Source organism: Periophthalmus magnuspinnatus, chromosome 4 (assembly GCF_009829125.3).
Source record: "Periophthalmus magnuspinnatus isolate fPerMag1 chromosome 4, fPerMag1.2.pri, whole genome shotgun sequence".
Classification (NCBI taxonomy): Eukaryota; Metazoa; Chordata; class Actinopteri; order Gobiiformes; family Gobiidae; genus Periophthalmus; species Periophthalmus magnuspinnatus.
Window position 1 is genome coordinate 5,514,156 of NC_047129.1, and position 23,763 is coordinate 5,537,918.

General features: G+C 39.1%; 1 protein-coding gene across 2 annotated transcripts in view; it reads right to left on the bottom strand.

Moving 5' to 3' along the window:
* nhsa (Nance-Horan syndrome a (congenital cataracts and dental anomalies)) overlaps positions 1–22,007 on the bottom strand; it is a 71,420-nt gene extending 49,413 nt beyond the window's left edge. Inside the window, exon 1 of one of the 2 annotated variants that reach the window (XM_033965000.2) lies at positions 21,529–22,007. In XM_033965000.2, coding sequence (XP_033820891.1) covers positions 21,529–21,808 — 280 coding nt within the window. In that variant the 5' untranslated portion in view covers positions 21,809–22,007. The remainder of the gene's footprint in view (positions 1–21,528) is intronic. The other variant, XM_055221444.1, reaches the window with a different exon arrangement.
* Positions 22,008–23,763: the final 1,756 nt, after the last annotated feature.

Here is a 23,763-nt window from a genome sequence, read left to right on the forward strand (position 1 = left end):
GACAGGTGTACTGTGCTGGAGATTTAAGGCAGACAGCTGATACTGAAAAGTACAAATATCAGCCCAGTATTTTGGCCAACCAATATGTTGATCTATCTCTAGTGTCAACAATTCTAAGATTTAGTCACATCAACATAAGTCATAAGTCATAAGTTGTTTACTCTTAATTTTCAGGGACTGTGTGGAAATTCCTTAACCTTATAAAACCAAAGATATTCTGTACCAGATTTAGTTCTTGCTGTTAAATAAAATGGTACAACATACCTTAATTTTGCAAACTTCCATAACAAAAACACTGCACCACTCCTCCCTAAATCTGATACAGGAAATCATCATTATTCATTGTTGGCTAACCCTGTACTTTCTTGCATAACTCCTGACACCAGTTCTCATCTGATATGTGCGTTGTGTTGTTTGCACATGAATTTCACAAGTGTTTCCTAACAATGTGTGATTGTGGTCTAGACCTGAACCTCTTGAGACCCTTGGCGGTTTTTTTACATTTGGAAGACAGGTCTGTTGCCTTGTCAGTCACTTTAGTGCAACACCACTAGATTTGACGCGTGATATTTGACAAGGAACATGGTCCAAACAACACTTTCCTCCCGGGTGCTGCTCGGACCCTTGTGAAAGCCGTAGTGCAGAGACTGGACAGTGGTCACATCTGTCTTGCTCCACCCCCCCAGGCCATGAGGAAACTAGGGAGCGCTGTGTGCCTCTTATTCTGTATCTCAGATGTATTCACAGAAAAAGCATGACCAATACAAGTCATGAGGAGACAAGTGTGATAAGAAGGTTAGTTTTGAGGTATTCCCTCGATTACTACAGTAGCCAAAACCTGTAGATTAAACCACAATCTATGGCAGTAATTAGTAGAACAATGGGTATTTGGCTTAAGCATAAACATGAGTTATAATGAGTTTAATTTATTAGTTTCAACTGTTGTTAGCAGAAAGGTTTTGATTCATTTTGAGCAGTTTATGCCCAATTTCAAAATGCATTACCTAAATATAGATTCCTTATAGATGTGCCTCAGCTTTACCACCTGACTTTGCTGGATGCCATTTTTGGTTTATTCTAGCACTGTAAAAGAAAACAGTGAGATTGACATTAGCAAAGGTTCTCTAGAACCCAGGCATAAACAACCCTCAAGCCACTCATTTGGATGAACCCCCAAAGCGTGATAATACCAGATTAAAAACATAATCTGGGATCAGGGGCAGAGTGCATACTTATAATTGTACTGCAGTTTTCCCCCCCATTTCACACTGACCTGACAAACTAGCATTTTTCTAAGTTATGTGTAAAATTCCTGACCTTAGTTTTTGACACAGAATCATACATTTTTGTTCACTAAAAAGAAAAAAACTTGTTTGTGCGAAGTTGGTCTAAGTAGGCTCATAAATGTGTAAATATATGCTGTTTTCATTTGGACTGAAGTGCGACTTACCCAAAAACATACTTAAGTAAACATATACTTGCCTTGGTAACAGCCAAACTCCCCGGACACCCCAGACTGACCCGCACTTTCACATGAGTATAAAACTGGCACACAAAAGAGAAAAATGACACCTGTTTCATTGCACATACAGATGAAGTGGATCCATATAACATGCACGTGACAGAAAGACACTAACTGCTATTGATTCTGAGGTGATATCACGTAGCCCAGATCCTTACGTGTTGATCAATATGGTTGATTAATGACTAATTACTTGCTTACATAGGCTTTAATGGACATTGATTTCTTTCAAATCAAACTTGGGGAGCAAAAAATCTCCAACTAAGCAAATTCGTTAAAATATGGTCAAAACTATGATGCAGTACAACAAACTTTTTCATAGATAAATGGTTGTGCAGGTCTGGTATTCTTTTTGATAAGGACACTTTATCAATGGGTCTGACAAGGTTGGCATACTGACTATTGGATTCAACAAAATGGGTTGTAGTATGTCTTAGCATCTGCTTTCAAATACATCACTCTAAGCAAAACAGAAATATCTGCCACATCTATGTTACAATTTGCTTTTATATATATAAAAAAACAACCAAAAAACAAAAACTTAAGACATCTCTCAACCAAAGACATTGTGAAAGGTGCAATTAATATAGTATATATACAGAGATGTGAGAGGTGCTGATGCAGAGACAGCACTTGATTACTGAAGAGGCTCACTGAAAATAAGCAGGGCCCCGGTCCGTTCAGTGAATGAGAGGGTTTGAATCAAAACACAGACAGACACACCCACAATTGCACACATACGCACACACGCATATACAAAATGAGTGTTGTTGTTGCCACTTATCTTTCAACTTCCTCCCCAACACCCAAACATTTCCAGTCGGGTGCATCTGGCAGACACAGGATGACACCTGGTCGAGTTGAGGCTAAGTATCACTGTTACATGTAGGTATAAATGGGGTGATAATGTGAGATCAGTTGTGCAAAAATCCAAAAACAAAACTTCTAATTGGAAGGTGGCTAAAATATCCAAATTTAGAGCATGAGCATATAAGTCATGACTTCAATTTTATCTTAAATTCGTACACAACAACATCTTCATAGAGCTGCAATCAATATTTGGAGTTTCATAAAACATTTCTACACATTAATATATTAGGCTGGACTAAGGTTTAAACTTTTTTTTTTTTTTGCCTCTCTTCAGATGGATTCTCGTGAAATTTGTGAGTTCACAAAGTCAGGAGAATCCATAGATGTTGTTCCCAGGTGAACCAAAACAAACATAGCGACACCGACAAACTTCAGCCTATTTCATCAAATATATAGACCATTTTGTTTGTGAAAAACATACAGAAGGTACAGAAGATGTCTGTGCTTTTCTCTCAACTGGGTGTAGAAAAAGAGTGATTTTTCGGCTTGTTCTGCTGTTGTGATGCTTCGACCGGGGTGGCTAGATTCAAATAATTGTTATGGCATTCAGTGTTTTCCGATCACTTTTCAGCGAGAGCCATCCCAGATTGATAATGTGTAGAACTCAATTCAGAGTGCTACACTTATCAGTCTGGTGTGAGCCAGGTCAGGTTCTTTTATAAAGAAATGATCAAAATATTGAGGTAATAAAGAATAAACTTTTAACTGCAAGATTTCAATAACTAATTGGCAACTTCAACATTTTTCCATATCATCACATACATCATTTCCCAGTTCACTTTTATTTTTGCATGTGTTCAGTCAACCACTATCATATGTCTGCTTACAACTGGATGTCTTGACTTGTCCCCTTGACCTGGGTCACTTCCTTTGCTAAAGAGTGACAAAGACAAGCGTTGAACATACACATTTCACAGATGGAGAACAGGGAAGCAGCTGCCCCGTGTGATTCAAAAGATCAAGTCTGCTACATAGTCCTTTCTTATGGCATGGCCAGCCTTAGCTGACATCACCCCTCAGGCACGTTCTCCATGTTCTGCTGTTAGGAGAGTATTGTCTGTGCACAGGAGTGTGATGCCCCAAGTCAAGAGCTTAACAGGCGTAGAGCTATGGAGGAAGAGACAGAGGAGTGAATGACAGACAGACGCCAATGGGAAATGTCTTTGAATCATGACAAGAGTTTTTATGTGTTATCATAAAATAATTTTCAGTAGAAAAATAAACGAGCTTCCACGAAGGTGTTTGAGGAAATTAAGCTTTTGGTAATTGGAATTTACGAAACAAATTCTAGAAAATATATATATATATTAAAAAATGGCTTGTAAATGGTCACATTTTTATACAGCGTCTTTATTTCCGCCTTCAAGACACTAAAAGCACTTTACATCAAGGAACCATTCACCCATTCACACATTCATACACCAGTGTACACAGACACGGGGGGTGAGGAGAACTGAGTGTTTTGTCCAAGGACACAGCAACATCATTCATCATGGGAGCTGGAATCGCACCCCCAACTTGTGCGTCAGTAGATTTGTCCACTGTGCCAATGAGAGGGATTCATCAACCTTCAGATCAGTGGAGAAACACTCTATGAACTGAGCTACTGTCACAGTGATGTACTTTAATGATAGGGTTAGGTATGCAGCTTGTAATTTTGAAATTATAGGCCATACATCAGGAGTCTTTGCATAAATAAATCTTTAAGAAAAATAACTCTGATGAAACTGACTATAACTACTATTGATTGAGGTGATATCATTTAGCTCTATGTGAAACCAAAGCTTTACTTAGGTAGGTTCATTTTTACATAATACTTCTTAATATTTGTGTGATACTCCAAAAAGCCATAAAAATATGAAAGTGCAGTCATCGTGTCTGTCAGATCTTATTACACCACACAATATTATTCAAAAGCATTAAAAGCTTCAGATAAGTAACCAGTCTCACCATCTTGTTTCAATTATGTGATCCTTCTGAACTTTACTGTTTTGCGACTATCACAACCCCATACTAGGAATAAAAAAGGATATCTCAAATTCATCTTTTTAATTAAAAGCTCCTATGTCATTTCGATTTAAAAACTAGCCCCAAGACATTTCCCAGGAATGTGCGACTCCCATCCATGAATTCTCAAGGTGCTTCACAGTTAAAAAGAGGTACATCACTATGAGATATACCTCGGCTCCGGATCATTCCCAACAGCTCCGGTTTCTCCAGGAGGCGGGGGTCCGGAAAACAAAGGCTCTGGGAAAAGAAACCAGTCGCCCCATTGTTGTGCAATAACTCAATACAGGCCAAAGCGCCAAAACACACAGAGACGGTATCTGCGCTTTGTGATCACCTTAAAGAGGGACATCCATCACGGGCCTTTTCATTTGGTCCTGCTACTGATGATGAAGACAGCAGGTGTGGGCTCGGACGGACAGGCCAGTTTCTGAAATACGCTCGGACTTAAAAGTACAGAGTAAAGTTGGCAGCCATTTGGGGAATCGGGGCAAATATAACCACCATTAAGAAAAGGTTGGGGTCATGGAAATTTCTTAACTGCAAGTTTTGGTCACTGTGCAGGTTTTTCAAGGTATTTTTGAACAGTAAAAACACCTGTATTTGAATAAATGCTAGATACAGACGTTGCCATACTGTGGATTCTTCCTGGAAAAGAAATGATATAGTTACGCAGTGAAGCTTTAAACTTGCTTGGGTTTAAATGGCTAAATTACAGCTGGTTAGTCTGAGACCTTTTGTTTTACAGTGATTTTTAATATGTAACCAGTTAAATTTTAGCATTATATGTGTGTGCGTGTGTGTGTGCATCACTGTTTTACCTTGTTCACTTAAAACAAAGAGGTTGTACGTTCAATTCTAGGGACCAGCTAGCCAATCACCTATTTGTGTTGTCATGTTTCATTTCTATCTCCTATCATTCAAAGACATTGTGATCATTGAACTGGTAACTCTGAATTGCACAAGTGACATGTTTGCTGTAAGCTCCATTACCGAAAAAAGTATCAACACCAAGCACGGTTGCGTCTTCTCCAAGTAGCCTCAAAAAGTCAATCAAAACAGCAGGGACTAAATGTGCATATGGCAAACATTGCATTGAAAAAAAATTCATTCACTTTTTCAATCAGATGTGGTTGGCTGCTCCAATAACTAGCCCACCCCCAGGGGACTGAGAACAGAAGGTGTGCTCTCAATACCAAATCCTCTGCATATACTGTACCAGCTCAGGTTAATCATGCACTTGCCCTCCAAATAAAAGGGGTCTTATTTCTATAGAGCAGCTGTGAAAGACCGTCACAGAGAAGTCTCAAATGCTTGGCTAATTCCCCTATATTAGCTCGGATTAAAGAAAAGGTAACTACTTCCTTCACCCTTGAGTATATTGCAACACTGTACACTGCAGTATTTGCCAAGTTACCAAGGCTTTGAGCGGCGCTGGGATGAACAAACAGATCATTCGTTGGCACAGAACCAATAGCAACAACTATCAAGCAATAAGGAAAACCAAAAGGGTGTGGGAAAGTGTGTGAGAGTGGTCAGATGTGGAGATGGGAAGGTAGTTAAGAAGATTTTTAGACGATTATTGACAGACGAAATGAGTGGTGCATTGAATTTAGAAGTGCTTTGGGAATCTTGAAAGTCGTAATATAAATCCAAGCGTGATCGTCCTTATCATTAGGTATTGGGTTTAACTTATAAAAAGACAACCAGACTATACGGTGCCTTCAGCGAATGACTGAGGATGCAATAAACCAATGAATGAATCACTATTAATTAGCTGTGCACTGTTAATATGACAATACATAACAGTTCTTTTGTTTTTTGCTAATATGATTTATTTCATACTTTGTTTTAGTTAGGTTTCTCCTACGCTTAATGGATTAAATTATTTGAAACATGTTACTGTTAAAACATCTAATATATATATATGAATGTATGTATGTGGCTGCGTGTGTATTTTTTTAATTTACTTACTGAAAACAATTGCTACACAACACATCACATGACTATTGTTTAATAAATAATAAAATAATGTTTTTTAACAAAAATTCTTCCTCCCACTGATGCATTCCTGGTACATCTTTCTTTAAACTAGGCTTGGAACAGAAATAATTACGAACTTATGGGAATTTATTGTACAGTAACGGTAAGAATGTCAACTATACTCATTTTCATGTGACATTTGATGGTCTTTCTATTTCCCTGATACATTATAAAACAACACTAGAATGATAAAGTCAAAGATAAGTGGAAGCTGCCCCCTCCCTGTTTCATGCCCTCCTCAGTCTGCTCTAAACCTACAGATCAGACACTCATAATCTCCATTGTCCCGGGACAGGTCAACTACAGGGTCCCAACATGGCCCACTTTACTGCGCATGCATCCGCCCATCTGCACACCACCCCATAAGGTAACTGAGGTTCCCTCATTCACAAAATTAAAGAAAATGTGACAGGTTAGACTACTCATTTCACTAAAACATATATTATATTTAGGATTGTACTAAAAAGACAAGGCCCCACACTTAAAATTACTCAATAGTTATGATTAGAGCAATTAAAATGAACGACAACACCATTATTTTGCTAAATGAAGGTTTAAACTGCCAGGAAAATGCCTTTCCTGTGTGTAAATTGCCCTTGCATTTTGAATTTGCCGGATTTGGTAAAACTCAACACTACTTCTTGTATTTTTGTGCTTTTCCTCATAACTTTCCTTTCCAAAAACTGCCACTTAACTGACATAGAACTATGATAAATATTGACCACAGGTACAATCCCACCAAACCAAAAACATGAAAACTGTATCATATGCACCTCTGCCATATATTTACTTAATACCTCGCTGACATGCAAAGACTACTGTTTCACCTTTTGATAACACATCCTAATCCTCTAAGATATGCACTTATATTTTTAGTCTGCAGTAACAACCTTGCAATTTTTTCACACGTATCTTCACCTAGATCAGCTAACGTCTCCGGGTAGGATTTTCTGAAACATGTGCTTTTTATTACGAGGTGTTTTTCAGAATAAGACAAGCTTTGATCCACCTTTATGCACTCACGTCAGAAAGGCACCTATCCAAAAACCTCCAAATACACCCAGCTCAGCTCAACATGTTTAACAAGGACACAGAAAGAAAAGATTTTATGACTTGAGTTAATAGTTGTCAAAGGAGTGATAAATGAACGTTTTTGTCACACACCGGTGCCACAGGACAAATACAGGGGTCAATAAAACTAGAGACACACTTTGGGACACATGTAGGAAAAGAATGTGCATCAATAGTCACAGCTAGGCACAATCCAACCAGGACATTGTTGTCTTTGGTCCGACTGCTGCCAAGGTAACTGGGACAGTGAATGGGGAGAGTTCTACTGGCATTAAAACAGGTCTGCTGACTAGAATAAGAGCATCTGATTGGTCAATGGGTAAAACATTGTGGCTACACTTGACATGGTATAAAAAGGTGAAGAATGTTGACTGCTGAGGTCTGGGTTTTAATGGAGGAGTTTTTTGTCAGATTTATCAGCAAGTGAAACAATAACTCCAGACTGCATGGACATTTTGTTTACTTTCACTTTTTTCCCCACACAAAATGCTTCCAATATTATACTTTATACTTTTATATTTCAATAGTACTACTTTATGGATTTAAAACTGGTATATAGGGGATATTTTTCCATTCTTTGACATATTGATCTTGCCAAAAACAGAACAACATTAAAGCTTAAGGCCCTTTACCAAAATGTCAACTATGTAATTTTTTCTGATGAGAGTAAGCCATTTGCATGAATATATTAACAATCTGCTTTGATTGTTTCACATTGTGGCAAACATATCTATTTCCATGGAGACAAGTGGCCCTGACTTTCATTCCTAAGGTCATTTTGGCGTCATAAAGTGACAAAAGAAAAAGCAACTATTGCCAGTCATTTATTGTATAGTTAACCAGGGGGAATAAACAAAAAGAGAAAAATGTGTTGTCTATTGGAGGCAAACTGGAATCTCTCAATAGTAAACTTATTACTGCTAATATGCCATAATGACTGTCTATAACTGTTTAACCAGTTTCCATGAGCAGACGAGCAGCTGGCATCCCCACGGTCAGCAGAATCTCACTGTGCAGCCTTATGGTATAGTCTGCTCCTGTGTACCAACCATTCACAAACACTGGCTCATTTTCATTTCACTTGGACAACAGATTTTCAGTCTAGCCGCTCTCTCTCATTCTACGTGGGTGTGCTTTGGGCTAACACACCTCCACTCTTGTTACGTTAGCGAGCTGTTCCAGGCTCTGGGGACTGTCCCTGCTCCTCTCCTCCAGCTGGGCGTCCTTAAACCTCCATTGTTCTGAGTGCAGACAAATTGCATTGATTAGCTCAAACAGATGTCCTGATTAGTACCTGATCATATTACATTACTGTCAGAGGCCTAATTGAGGTCGCTATGGTTACTAAGTAAATGTCACAGATGCCATTTGAGCCTGGCTTCAAGATTTTACACTGGATACCACAATGTATTGCTTGAATAAAAACGATGATGTTAATTATACATAAAAGGATACTTTTAAAAGGGAAACTTAGGAAACTCTGAAATCATTTTATCATGGTTTGGTGGTAATAGAACAGTCTACTTAATGGCTTCTACTTATCCTGCTGTATACCTGCATTGGACATCACATTGGACAGTCCTTATTTCATGTGGTTGCATACGTTTCCAAAACATGAGAGACAAGACATGAATGATAACACAAATCTTCTACAAAGGACAGTTTTTCTAGGGCTGCCAATTTTCTTATCTATGAGGACATCTCAGCTCCAGGTATGAAGGCTTCATGCTAACACTGAACACATGCGGGAAAACAATTGGTCGCGCTGTGTTTTTAGATTCTCAGAGACACATGTGAGCGCATAGTTTGAATACCGGAGCATCCTCGGATACTTCTTCAAGACAAATATGCAACAAAGAGCCAAAACCTTTCGGCATATTTGGGAAGAATATATGACAGACATTTAAAGCACGTTTTTGGTTTGGCAAGGGTCACAAATTGAAGCTGTAATCAAGTTCACAGATTTACTATTTGGTTGATGATGTCTTAGCTGACCAAAATTTGCATTAGTATTTTATTTAGATTATAAAGATTTTTATGGTACAACAGCAGAAAATGTTGTGTTTGCTGAAGATTTGGGATCATGAGTGTATAATTTACATATAAATGCACCATTCCCTAGTACTTCTCTCCATAAATAGTTGTTTTGGCATGTAGTTACCTGCATGTGTAGTATTGTGAGTGCAGTCCTGGTGAAATACATGGATACATAAGAGTTTTGAGAGCTTTTTCCACACCATTAGTCAACTACAGCTGTAGATTTTGCAAACATAAAACCTCCTATGCACTGCTTTTATATTTCCATAATAATAATGATTGAATACATCTGGAAATATTACTTTCACCAATAAGAAAAAATCCCCCGATATCAAGAATTTCGAAAGGCGGACATGTGAAATACTCTATAGGTCACCATCTTTGGACATGACTTTAACAAATCCACTGTACATGCTTCCTCCCATAAGGCCTATGGTCACATGCAGATCATTTTATACAGGTTATTCCCCACAGAGCGGCCCTGATAGATATCACTGCTGTGACTAAAGTTGACCTTAATTCAATTCTGTGGTGAATATTATCGTCAGTTACAATCAGTACAGAAAGTCACCCCACCTCTGTACCTGCCAAACATCCAAAAGTGATGGGAAGCAGAAACAACTGGAGTTTAGATTTAGTTTAGGGCTGACTACAGAAGAGAAAGTTAAAGAGTATTAAATCTATAACAAGGTATTGCAAAATAAATAACTTGCATACTATTACTGCAACTACCGCCATCCAGGCAAACAATTAGTCCAACTCCAACTCCTCTTAAAACTCCAACTCCTCTTAAAACTCCAACTCCTCTTAAAACTCCAACTCCTCTTAAAACTCCAACTCCTCTTAAAACTCCAACTCCAACGACTCTTAAAACTCCAACTCCAACGACTCTTAAAACTCCAACTCCTCTTAAAACTCCAACTCCTCTTAAAACTCCAACTCCTCTTAAAACTCCAACTCCTCTTAAAACTCCAACGACTCTTAAAACTCCAACGACTCTTAAAACTCCAACGACTCTTAAAACTCCAACGACTCTTAAAACTCCAACGACTCTTAAAACTCCAGCGACTCTTAAAACTCCAGCGACTCTTAAAACTCCAGCGACTCTTAAAACTCCAGCGACTCTTAAAACTCCAACTCCTCTTAAAACTCCAACTCCTCTTAAAACTCCAACGACTCTTAAAACTCCAACGACTCTTAAAACTCCAACGACTCTTAAAACTCCAACGACTCTTAAAACTCCAACTACTCTTAAAACTACAACTACTCTTAAAACTACAACTACAACTCCTACTCCAACTACAAATAATATGGAATGCACAATTACATAATACAATAGTTATGGCACAGACTCACAGGGCTAATGACCTACACCTTCTCAGTGTTATTGGCTCCTGGGCTGACATCCAACACATGTGACTCCTTAGTCCAGAGACCCTCCCAAAACCCACCCAGATTTTGGTCTTGGTACTTTCCATCATACAGAGAAAGTAGCTAATATTTCAAATTACTTCTTCAGGGAGTACTGCTTTGGGTTAGACAGATGAGTCCACCACAGGATGACCCTCCATTAATCCCATGATGCAACAGTGTTTAACAGCCTGTGCAGTTCCCTCGAATTTTCCAACTCCGACTCGTCATCAAGACACACTTCCAGGAATATTTTCTCTGACGGAAACCACAGCTAAAAAAGGGAAAGTGGTTTAGTTCGGGGATGGGATAAAATTTACTGACGCAGCTTGGAGGTCATCGCTACAGTACTCTGCTAAATTTGAAAAGGAATGAAAAATACTAACTACTAATTTTATGGAATTTTTGCTGCTGTGAAGCATTTAGGAAAGGTCAAACTGGGGCCGTGGACAAAATAGGATATAGATCACTGAGATCCAGGAACGATACGTCACATTTAAACACATACATTAACACCGTAGTATGTAAAGGGGAGCTTAAGTACACCTTTCTTTGTTCATGACCTCATGCTTAAACTTCCTCATAAGTTTAATTATGCAAATCTTGATCATTGTATAACACCTTGTGCAATCAAACCATTATTGAATAGCTAAACCCGTTTTGAAAGTCTATTATGGTTTCTTTGTGACCATGATAACCTTACACCTTACCTCCCATTCTCTGGCTTTGTTGTGACATGTAGCTTAAACTGTCAAACATTTTGGTACTTCTTTCAGACAGTTGGAAGGTCATTTTTACAGTTTACCGCAGGTTATTTACTTTGTGTAAGTAGACACTAGAATCTCCACAATGTAAACAGGTGGAGCTGTTGTCTATAGGACTATTGTTGGACGTGACGAAACAGTTCATCCAGTGCAGAGTTGTGGTGCTCAGATGTCAGTGGAAGTTCCCTGGGTTTTTGCTTAGAGAGTCGTAGTAGTATTAGTAGAGAGTCGTAGTAGTAATAGTAGCAGTAGTAACAACAGTATATCATAATGGTGGCAGTAGTATTAGTAGTAGCCTAGTTGTAATATTGGCTATAAAAGAGGTAAAAGTTTTCAAATAAGACACACCAGTCACAGTGCTTCTGACTATTTGTAGAAGCAAAAATATATATTGTAATAGGACAGTGATAAGGTTTGAAATAGTTGTAGTTGTAATTCAGCTACAGAGGGTCAAATGTAAGTGTATTCTTTGTTGTGGTGGGTAGGGCATCTGGTATAAACCAAAATCAATAATTGCACATTAAGGCAAAAAATGTTCTGTGGTGAATCAGGGAAAGTAAATGTTGAAGGAAGTAGTTTTAAGTAGATTTTTTTTATTGAAAATATTGCCTATTCTTGGGTTTTATTTACAAGAATTTTACCTGTTATGAGTGCATTTAGAAAACTACCACTGAAAAGAAAAAGAAAGAAAGTACCACTGAAAAGAAAAGATAATTGCTATGGCAATGGTCCTCTTTTTTTTTTATCACTCTAAAAGCCACAAACATTTGAGTGAGTCCCTCCTCTTGTCTGCTAGTTCCATTAAAATCTAATGCAGCAAAAGACTGGTAATAATGTGGTGAACATTATGAAATGAAAAAGTTCTAGCTGGAAAGTAAAATGACCACTTTGAATCTCAGCCAATGGGACATCAAATTACACATGAATTACACAAGACTTTACTTCCTGGTCAGGCCTATAAAACTAAACCAGACCAGACCGTGCCTATTTCTTAACTTTACAATACAGTAATTTATGTGTCAAATATTAAGGTCAAGGTGAAGGTCAAGGTTTATCTATACAGCACATTTACTGTAAAATACAGCCATCACTGCCCAAACTTAACACAGTAAATTCTCAGAGTTGAAGTCTTAGCTGATTCACAGTCTTTAAATGTGTTAAGCATTACATTATAAAGGACCAGGTCAGCCCTTTTTCATGGTTATCTTGGCGCCACAGCCACCCTTATGGTCTCTTTCAGCTAATGGGGCAGCTCGGAGCGGACTGGCCCATTGACAAAATAAGAAACTGGGATAGAGATGAGCAGTGGAGAGAGAGTTTGTGTGTGAAGTGCCCGGGGGAGAGGGAAGGCACAGAAATGAGTGAGAAGAATAAAAGATTAACCGTGGTAGCGTAGACGTATCCCACAGGAGGAGGGGCGGACAAAGGCTCCGAACAGGGTCAGTGCACAGCAGGGCAGAGGCGAGGAGTGACCTCTTTGACCTGTCCACTCACACTATCTCTAAAAGGAGAAGTCACCGTGCATGGGTAAGGGTGTCTAGTAAATGCTTTACCCAGCGTCATGCCCCTTTAACTATTATCATCCATACAATGCCAAAATCATTCAATGGCAACAAGTAATCCATTTTTTTTTTTTTAAACGAAAACATAGTAAGATTCTCTAATAAACTAATAGCTTTACACACAGCACGATTAACTTATCACACATTTATTCAAATTCAGGGGTATATATTTTGTCTTACCTATTGGTTTCCATGGACGCAAAGCAATACAATCTCCATAGAGGCGGTGTAAGTTTGACAAAATAAAGTTGTCAAAAAATGCACTTTTAACCAATGCTATGTTTTGGTTAAAGTTAAATCTAAAGTTTTCATTTTGCTAATTCATCATCCTCCTTGTCCCTAACCTAAATTATAAACATATGAAAAACTTTGTTGCCACAGCAACAGTGTGACTAAAGAGGATGTAACATTATCTAAATCATCTGGAAGAAAGTTTATTCTGCCTAACACAGCCTGAGTCACAGTGATCCTGGAGTTTATTGGTCTGATGTGACGAGGAACAGGACCGGGTTACAGTTCTGTATCCAGTCAGCTCATTCACAAACATTCCTCCTTTCGCTCTCTCTCCTCTCAGCCCAGTGTAAATCAGAGCAACACGTGAAAGTCCACCGCAGGGAGCAGATAAGTCCAAACAGGGAAATGTGTCCTGCAACGACTGAGACATGCAGGGAGGGTTTATGTCCAACAGTCTGCAGACCCTGAACCATAACAACAAGGCAGATCATGTGAAATTAACATGAAAGTTAATGTTTTTGTTAAGTTTCAGATGTTTATGTATTTGAATAGGTAATGTTAAGTGGGGGTTACCAAACTTTTCAGTCCAGGACCACTGATGTAAACAATGAGACCAGAATTCTTACCCAATAGTTATTTCTTACCAGATTGTCATACAAGTTGGCAATAGTATCCAGAATGTACCACTTTTTAGGCCCCAAGTAAGTATTCAGATAGAAGATATGATAATTACATGTTTATAGATTTAATTAATTTTTTACCAGTCCAATACATATGATTTACGCTTGTAGGTTTATACTAAGACATTTTTCCAAATAAACTGCTTTGGTCTACTGTGTAATAAATTGAACATTCTTGAGTTGAGATACAGAATGCCACGTAGCATTGTACTGCAGATAGTTCTAGACTGCCTTCACATCTGCATCCAAATCCTCTACCTCCTTTAGGTCTGTTGTGCAGGTGTCTGACACCTGATTGTAATGAAAGATTAAAGAAACACATATAGAAGATATTTACCCAGACCTGCTCCTGGAGAACAGCTTTCATCACATGCTTCAGAGTGCACCCTTTGGCGCACATGTCTCAGGACCCACAGGTGCCGCTGTGGGATGTGGTGGAGGGGGATAAAAAGACATGTGTGTCTAAGCACATTTGACCTGGGTGATCCCCTGCCCTGTCTCCTGCTCTGAGGTGAGGAGGGGGCAACATTCTTGTTCAGTCCAAGTCTAAACACCTGCACTAAGACAATACAGCTCCATGAGGCTGCTCCGGTTAAAATACCACTTTAAATATCACTTATCTTTACCACTGTAGCCTGGTTTATACATTTAAAGGGTTCATTTTATCAAAGACTGGAAGTTTTCAAAATACATGTGTTGAACCACTATTGTTGAAAAATTAAGCAAAAGACTTACCAAAGTAGATTACTGCTACAACTATACATACTAGTAACCATGCCTAACCATACTAAAATGGTTAATCTATCTGTATATGCTATATGCTACAACATCTGCTGGGAATTTCTGAAATGTCGTCACATTTCTAAGAACTCTGCTAATTTCCTTTCTACTTTTGTTCGGATCCATCTCTTGTCCCTAATCTCAGATACTGAGCCAACTTTTAGGATATATTTTCCCATTTCTGTTATATTCTTTAAGTATTTAAAGCTCACTCCAGGTGAAGATAAAAGTAAGTAAGAAGTAAAGTAAAAGTAAAAAAGTATCTTATCAGATAGATATCAGATAGAAATGACTAAAAACTGGGTGGTCAGCAGTGCCACTACACAGTGCTACTGCAAATTACTCACTCCAATACAGGGTTTATTAATAGTAGTGTAACTTTATTACTACAACTGCTACTCTTGTATTGTTAAAATTACTACACCACTGGCAAGGTTAAGGTAAAAATAAACTTTTTACAACCGCCTATCCAGTTACATCATATCCATCAAACTGTTCATCATTCATTATAACCATGCAAAACAAAACACAACATTAAAAAGGGATGTCCTCTAGAAATTCTGTATTAATTGAGCAGATACACCCATACAAAGCACAAGTGACCTCAAGCGCCTTCAGCTAACATAGTCGAGACAAAGGCAAATCAATAATGCTTTTATAACCTCATAAATGGTCAATATTTCCCCAGGTTGTCACGGAAAAGAATGTGCTAACTTCGCTGCACCATGGCGAGCTAAAGAAGACTGTGTTTGTTTGAACAAGCGGGAAAATCCTCTGGTCTTAGCTGTAATAGTTTTAATAATAACATCAAAATGGTGTGTCAGACAGAGCCCAGATGTTTTGAGGCAGGGGCAGCAGAGGAGGAGTTAGTCTACAAAGGTTGAACAAATACACACTGCTTAGTCCCATTACAAACTGACTTACGTAGGTTGCCTTTGGGGTAGCTCAGCGTTTCAGGGAGATTTGACTAAGCTCTATGACATTGAACATGAAAATAAACCCCAAGGTGAAGACATTGATACGTGAAATAAGGTTAAAACTGTTCCACAACATTGTTAAGGACAGAGTGTACAAAATTGGTGGATTAGGTGTGAAGAACAGCTAGCCACAAATCACACTTTTATAAAAGGCAAATATGTCTTGCCCAAAGACACCATGATAGTAGTGTCAGAAGCAAGAGTTAAACTTCTGGTTAGGGGTGGACATCTCATTCTAACTATATTTATCAAGGCTAAAAGCTATGTAGTTAATGCCATCAACCTAAATGAAGTTATCCTCCTGCAAAATCATGAGTCCCCTTCTTTTCCACCCATCATTGCTGAGCTGTGATTGAGTTGGGGTTGTTGGTTTAAACCCCTGTTGTCCTCCTCCTCTCTGCGTTTGCTGCTCCACTGACCTGTGGCCATTCACTATCATGTCAAATGTTAAAGCCTCTCTAATTGGCCGCTCAAGACTTTACAAACTGATTGATAAGCAAAGACGGAGGTGGGTCTGTATGTCCTTTTGTGTTTTGGGAGAGGGGCGTGTTGGAGGGGGGCTGGGAGGTCACTCGTGGGCCTTTTAGGGGTCAGGGGGACATGACTTTGGCCCCCTACCTCCACGGGACAGCCCTGAATGGTCCCAATAGAGCCGTAAGTTCTACAGTCCATAAAAGATACTGGCTGGGGGGGACGCTGTCTGACAAGTGTGTTTTAGGCTTATGGGTGAACTATTCATTTTGTGTGGATCCAGTTAAAATTCAACAATGTTTTGGTAATCAACACAATTTTAGCTCACTCCATTTACCACATTGAAATTCTATTGCTTAGAGGCATGGATACTATACCAAAACTTATACTATACCAAGTTTAGTTAAGTTTGTCCAATTTTGAAGACTTACTGCTATTGATAATATTTGATACTGATCATTTCCATCGCAACTGATACTTTAAAACTACATAGTATAGCGTTTGAAAGGATAAAAGAAAAAGATTTTCCATAAACCATGAAGCTCAAACCCATGAAGAAAAAAAACAATGACTTTTCAAAGGCCAGAGTAAATCCAAACTGAACAAACTGAGTAAAAATGCAGTTCTTTTCAAATATCCTCCTGTATAATGTTAGTTAACAAGCTCTGACAGCTCTCACATATCTTATCTTGAGTCAATTTTTTTTTGCAGAAACAAACTTTAGCTCAGTTTCCTCAAGAGGAACCTATTTAAAACAATACCACTCAATACAGGGATTTTTCACGGGGCACACATTCCTTTGCCCTAAAAACACAAACGCAATATCCACCTGAAAATATATATCCGGAGAGGATTTCAGATGACCCACAGACTAGAGGCACTTGGCCCACCACAGGAATGCAAAGTGTAATCACTTTCACATTTTTCCCCAAAGCAAAGCAATAAAATCCTTAACCCCAATTTTACCTAAACGTCTCCTTTCATGAACCAACAGCCCAAAGTCCCTGAAAGCAACAATGGTCCTGTCTAATTTAAAGGGCACGTGTGTGGGGTACAGGGTCTGGAAATGCAGGAGGGAGCTGTGGTCATTGCTGGTCATTGGCTTATGGGAATGCTTGACTTAACAAAAAGGTTCAACGCAAACCACTTCAATGCAGCAGGCCAGGAGGTCCTCGTGGGCTGAGGTACTGACACATGCAGATGAGGAAAAGTTAAGTGTAGGGCTTGTGTCTGTGTACTTTTTATCCAACCAATAGCAGTACAATATACAGTTAGTTATCCCTACTAGCAAAATATAGGTCTGTGTTATGTTGGGTTAGTCCTAGAAAACCACTACAGCCATCGAAAGACCTGAGATAACCTGAAATCTATTGAAAGCATTATTACTTTGATTGTTACAGTTAGCCTGAAACAGCAATAATCCCACTTCTTTATGCAAGGCGACGATGATCTCAAAGTTTGTTATTTTTCTATGGTGAATGCACATAAAATAATTAAATGCAACTGATCTATTTTCTCCACTGATCACAAGTGCATGAATATTATTAGCAAAAATACGAAGAAACCACCATGTAAAAAGTGCTGACTTCAGGTTTTGGCTGCTGCATGTAGCTGGCCTGTGTGAAAGCTGTCTGGACCCCGTGTCTGTCTGGGTCCTGGGGCTGCGGCTCTTTGAAACCTGCTCTATAATTAAAAAGGGACTATATGAATAACAGGTGTCCAGACCAGCCAGATATGTGCATGCTGCTCAACATAAAAGACACCACACCAGGACTGCAGATTTGGCAGAAAATAGGTAATTTGGTACAATTGCTCAAATATTTTAATCATGGTAAACCTACTGTTACATCTAAGTAATGTTACCCATATAAGTCAAATTTGTACTACAACTACAATTATTTTATTGTACTACTATTGCAACTACCACACTGACAATCCAGCCAATGAAAAAGACATGACAACCTGCCTGCCTCAGCGTCTGACTTCTGGTTCTGACGGTTTGTCTTTCCCCCCTTTCGCTCCCATTTCCTGTGCTATTCTGTCAAACACGTCAAATGGACCAAAAAACATATTTAAAATGTTCAAATAAAAGTTGAAATGTCTGTTCAGTAGAAGTCATTTATTTGAGTAAAATAATCTAAATTATTGTCACTAACTTGTTGTCTTACTAGAATCTCATTTTGTATTTAATGTTGCTTGTAGCCGTAGTACTTTACACATGTAGCACAATGGTGTAGCTACTGCATTGATTGATATGGGCCTGGGATGGAGTGTGCATCGACTTGTTGGTGCAGCTTCACTTAGTAAATCAAAGTCACAGTAATGGCTGGAGAGGGTCAATAAACTCTTAGGGGAAGTCCTGTCTATTGGATTACATGCTTTCCTGGACTGCTACTTCTGTTACTACTGCTACTATTACTACTACTACTACTACAGCCAACAGTATAAATGATGTGTTGATTCCAGGCCAGTGGAGGTCGGACCTCCCTGAGCTGCAAAGACCAGACGTGTGAGTGGGGACTGCAGTGAATAGTAGAAGTGGAAAAGCTATGCAGAGTTTAGGCGTTTCAAGCATAACTCATTCCTAAGCGCAGGCTCTAGAGTTCTTGTGTTATGTAACCAGGAGGAAGCCAGGAAAATCTACTTACTTTCTAAAACAGTGGTTAGTCATAAATTTAGATGTAGTGGTCAGAAAGTGAAAGTAAAAGTTGCAATGAAAACCCACATACACTTATACCCATATTATTTATAACCATGTACTTTTTTCCCATGTAAGTGACATGTGCAGGTCAGAATGTCTTATAATTAGAGAAATGGAATTATCAAGTATTCACAAATTAAGACACATGATACAGATATATACAATATTTACCACACTAGTTCTCATACCACACTCTTACTACTGCTACTACAACTACTAGGTCAAAGCATGTTTTAAATACTATACAAGGTACAAGATATACAGCTGTGGTATCTGGTTACTATTGATCCTTTTCTTTGAAGCTACAGCCTATGTTATCTGATAAAGTCTATTGCCTGGAAGACCCTAATTACTGATAATAGTGTTTTTCATATTAATGGGTTGGTGCATGGTTAAACAACACTGCCCCCTTTTATCTGAATCACAATTAGTGTAAATGGGACATCTCTGCGGGGAGGGGCCTTTTATGACCCGCCTGTCCATAGGATCCCACTGTAAGACGCAGCAGGTTGGCCACATAAGATAAAACACAGTCACTTATTGAACTGGAGATAAGGTATCAGTATGAGCACACGCTAGCCTCCTTTTGTTTAGGGCAGGAGTGTACCCCGCTTGTCAAAGAGGCACAGATTTGAGAAGAAAATGTCCAGGAGATGACAATTAATTGATCTTAATTATAAAGCTGTTTCTTCTACAAGTTGATTTCTTAATAAAGACAATATACTTTATAGATTAAGTTATTCAAGTCACATTCATGTTGGTTGTTAGAATAAGGATGGTGTCAGTATAAAGAAGTATTTGAAACTTTGCTAACTAATTATACATGTTTTTCAAAGCTAGCAGGTGATGTTTTGAGAGCAAGCCAACTAATTTCGTAACATTTTAAATTAATAATTGGCATGAGCATAAATGACGAAATGACGCCTGGCATGTATTCCTATAGTCTTGTGTTTGGACAGCTCATATTGTGACACCCAATCAACATCCACAGGTCCTCCTAAACCAGGCCAGAGCAGAGCAGTGTAGTCCCTGTGTTAGTGATGCTGGTTTTAAGTTACACAGATTTGAGAGTAGAGGGGGAGTCAGGATGCTTGTTGCTTATGTGGTAATATTTCGAGAGCACATGGTTGGTTCACCACATTCCTCCATCAAGCCACACCAGAGATGTCCCACAAAACCAAAACAGATTACAGGAAAAGTGGTGGAGCAAAATGCATGGGATTATTCAGAAGGGCAGAGGGTTATGAGAAAAACATGCAATAAAGTTTCACATTCTGAAATATTATATAGCCAATTTCTTCAGAAAATATTGTGATTCATTGCAATAAGAAAAAAATCTAAAGCAGTGTACTTGCCTTGTGGTTCAGATCATGAAAGCCAGGACAGATCCAGTTCGACCCAGGTCTAAACCACCAATACCAAACAATAATCCCAAAATTGAATTCCCTGTACCTGTACCACAATTTGTAAAACACTATGTTTTCTGTGGTAAGTAAATCTTGAATCAAAAAGTTAAATTCAATCCTTAAGCTATTACACAGGTAAATAACTACTAATACGTTCACTATGGGAGGTATCCACAAGAAGAACCACTTTATTATGGGACCACAGGAAGCATGTCCTATGTGAGGATATGGGGACCTGCAACAACATGCCAAACTCGGTCTAAAAGCGGGGTAAATCCACTCAGGTATGTCCCGGGCCATTCAAACCACTCATCAAGGCCAAAAAGACGGGATGTGCAGGTTTCAAGACGAGGGGTGAGTGAAAAGTGTCCCTATGCGCACACACACACTTCACTTTACTATCAAAACAACACCCCGGTTGGCCAAAGGGGGGTAACTCTTGAGATTAAAAGCACCCAAGCGACGCCCACATGCTGCGTTATCGGGGCAATGAATTCTCCCTGTCAGCTACACATGAAACAGGACAACAGGGAGACGGCTAAGCATTTCAACTGAACTTTTTACGCACGCACCCGTACCAAACCTATGTACTTTACGCACCAAGTCCAGTCACTCTTACGGTCAACTACTACAATACATAAATCCCACACAAGGGCAGTCCACTCCTTTTAACCCCGTTTTACAAGCATGTGTTGTTGCTCCATGAATATAAGAGGATTATAGCAGCGTTATAAAAAAAAACTGAGTAATAGTGTAAATTCAAAGAACACGCGCCCTCAAGGTAGAGTAGATCCAAAACCTTATTTATGTTTGACAAATGAATAAAAAGACACGAGTTTCCCTTCAGGATCACTCGATCAAACAGCAAGAACAGCTTAAATAAATTAACAAAAGGAAAAATCCCAAATTAAACTCATTGTAACAAGCCAGTAGTTACCATGATGTGCGCGTGTGGCAGCGCGGCTTCAGCAGATAAAGAGTTGGAGTACTTACGCACTGCCTCCTGTTTTGGGTCCAGCTCGGCACATGTCTGCTGAAGTAGGTTAATTTTACCGTGGAGTCTCCTCACGCGCTGGTTCGTGGACGTGAGGTCGTTCTCCAGCTCCTGAAAAATGGAGCACGCGTGTTTGGCGAGGTCCGACAGCTGCCGTAAAGTCCTCGATAGGGCCACATTATTGATAGTAATTAGGTCCTCGTAAAGTAGACCGTCCTCGTTTGGGATGTAGTGCCTGCAAACTAACTGGGGTTCCACGAGTCGTTTGGCAAATGGCATATTGTTGATCCGGACTGAGGGCTAAATCCGGTGAAAGTGTCCCAAAGTAGGTTCTCTCCCTTGGGTCCGTGCTCCACTGTCCTCGGTTCAGCCTCTGGTTCTCCCCATCCTTTCATTTGTCTCTTGGACGGGACTGGAGTGCTCCTCGCTGCTGCGCTAGTCGGTCATCTGCTGCCCCTGACGCTTCACTGTTTTCCCTGCTCCAAAGAAAATCGAGGTGGATTTTAAAAGGGGGAGGGGGCAAAACACGGCGCGGATTGGCCAATGCCCTGGATCCGGACTTTGGCACTGACGTAGGTCGCCTGGCGGTGATGCTGCTGTGCTAGGAGGTATGAATGGCACAGAATGGATTGCAAAAGGTTTGTTATGTACACAATAATCCCAAATAAGCATAATGCATCGTTTAGTGCATTTCCATACCAGGTAGTTTTTTACACAAGCAATGATTTTACTAAACTCCCCATCCATAACAATATGCAAAATAATACAAAAGAATTGTTTAGAAAAGAATTTTAAGCTGACATGACATCTATTTTGTATTAGTTGGAATATGCACAAATGAAGATTATGAAATGTCTACAAAACTTTGCATTTTTCCCACGTGCCTGTGGGCCTGTGGTAAGGACAATTGTTTTGTATAAGACACTCCCTGAAGCTGCTACACCCTGCCAGAGTATCAGGGTAGGATCAGGGTGTCTGCAGAAAACAGGCAACACAATGCCATGTTTTGACATACACACAGTCCTATCATATGTACCAGTGGTGGAATGTGGAAGTAGTGAAATACTGTACTTAAGTACACATTTTAGGTAACTATACTTTACTAAAAGTGGATACTTTTCACTTTTACCTCACTAGATTTGAGAGAAGGTATTTGTGCTTTCTGCTCCACCACAATTTTGAACAGACTTGCTGAAAAAGCTGAGGGTTTATTTTTAACACATTCATCATTTGAGCAAACCAAAGTATATTAATAAGAACATCTAGAAAAAAAAAAGATTAATTTGATTGTTTCTGTTGAACTAAATCAAGCACAAATCTTTATCAAAATCACTACATTTGAAGCTACTACGACCTAAAAATCTACACGAAATACTTTAATTTTTTTCTCTTTGAGTACATTTTTAAACTGGTCCTTAAGTACTTTTACTTAAGTAGATTTTTTCATGGGATACTTTTACCTTTACTTGTGTATTTTTGACCTGGTATCAGTACTTACTACGTAAGTACGTACGTACTTAAATAACAAAATCGGGCACTTCTTCCACCACTGATATTTACATTAGTACTTTAATGAAAACTAAATAACACTATGTACTATTCCTGTCAACTATTTATCTTTTTTGCAGGTGCAACTTTGAATCTGAAGATCTGTGGCCTTAAATCTAAATCAGTCTGGCAGCTCTAATAGGCAATGGACAGTTTGACCTCGTAATCCTGTGCCTCACAATACAACGCTTCTGGGTTTGATTCCTGGACCAGGTGAACTCTTTTTTAATAGAGTTTGCATGTTCCTCCTGTGTCTGTATGGGTTTCCTTTGGTCACTCCAGTTTTCCCCATCAACCCAAAACATGCACAGCGGACTGATCCTCCAGCTAGGTACTCCTAACAAAGATCCTTACTTGGGATCTGGAGATTTGATCCTCCTGACAGGTTTCCCAGAGGCATGTGACCTGTAGCTAGTGCCATCACCTACTTGTCCCCATGAAGACAAATAAGTTATGCAAAAAATACTGTACAATGTTCTAGTCAAAACAATAACCATGATTTCCACGACAGACCCTCCCCAGAAAGGTTACACAGTGCACCTTTAAATAACTCAATAGTACATGATGTAAGATGTAATGCATTAACTTAATTATAAATGGATGAATAATAATAATATTTGTTCAGGCTTAACTGTATGTTTGTTCATTACTTCCGTGTCCGGGTGTGACAGTGTGTAAGTCCACCT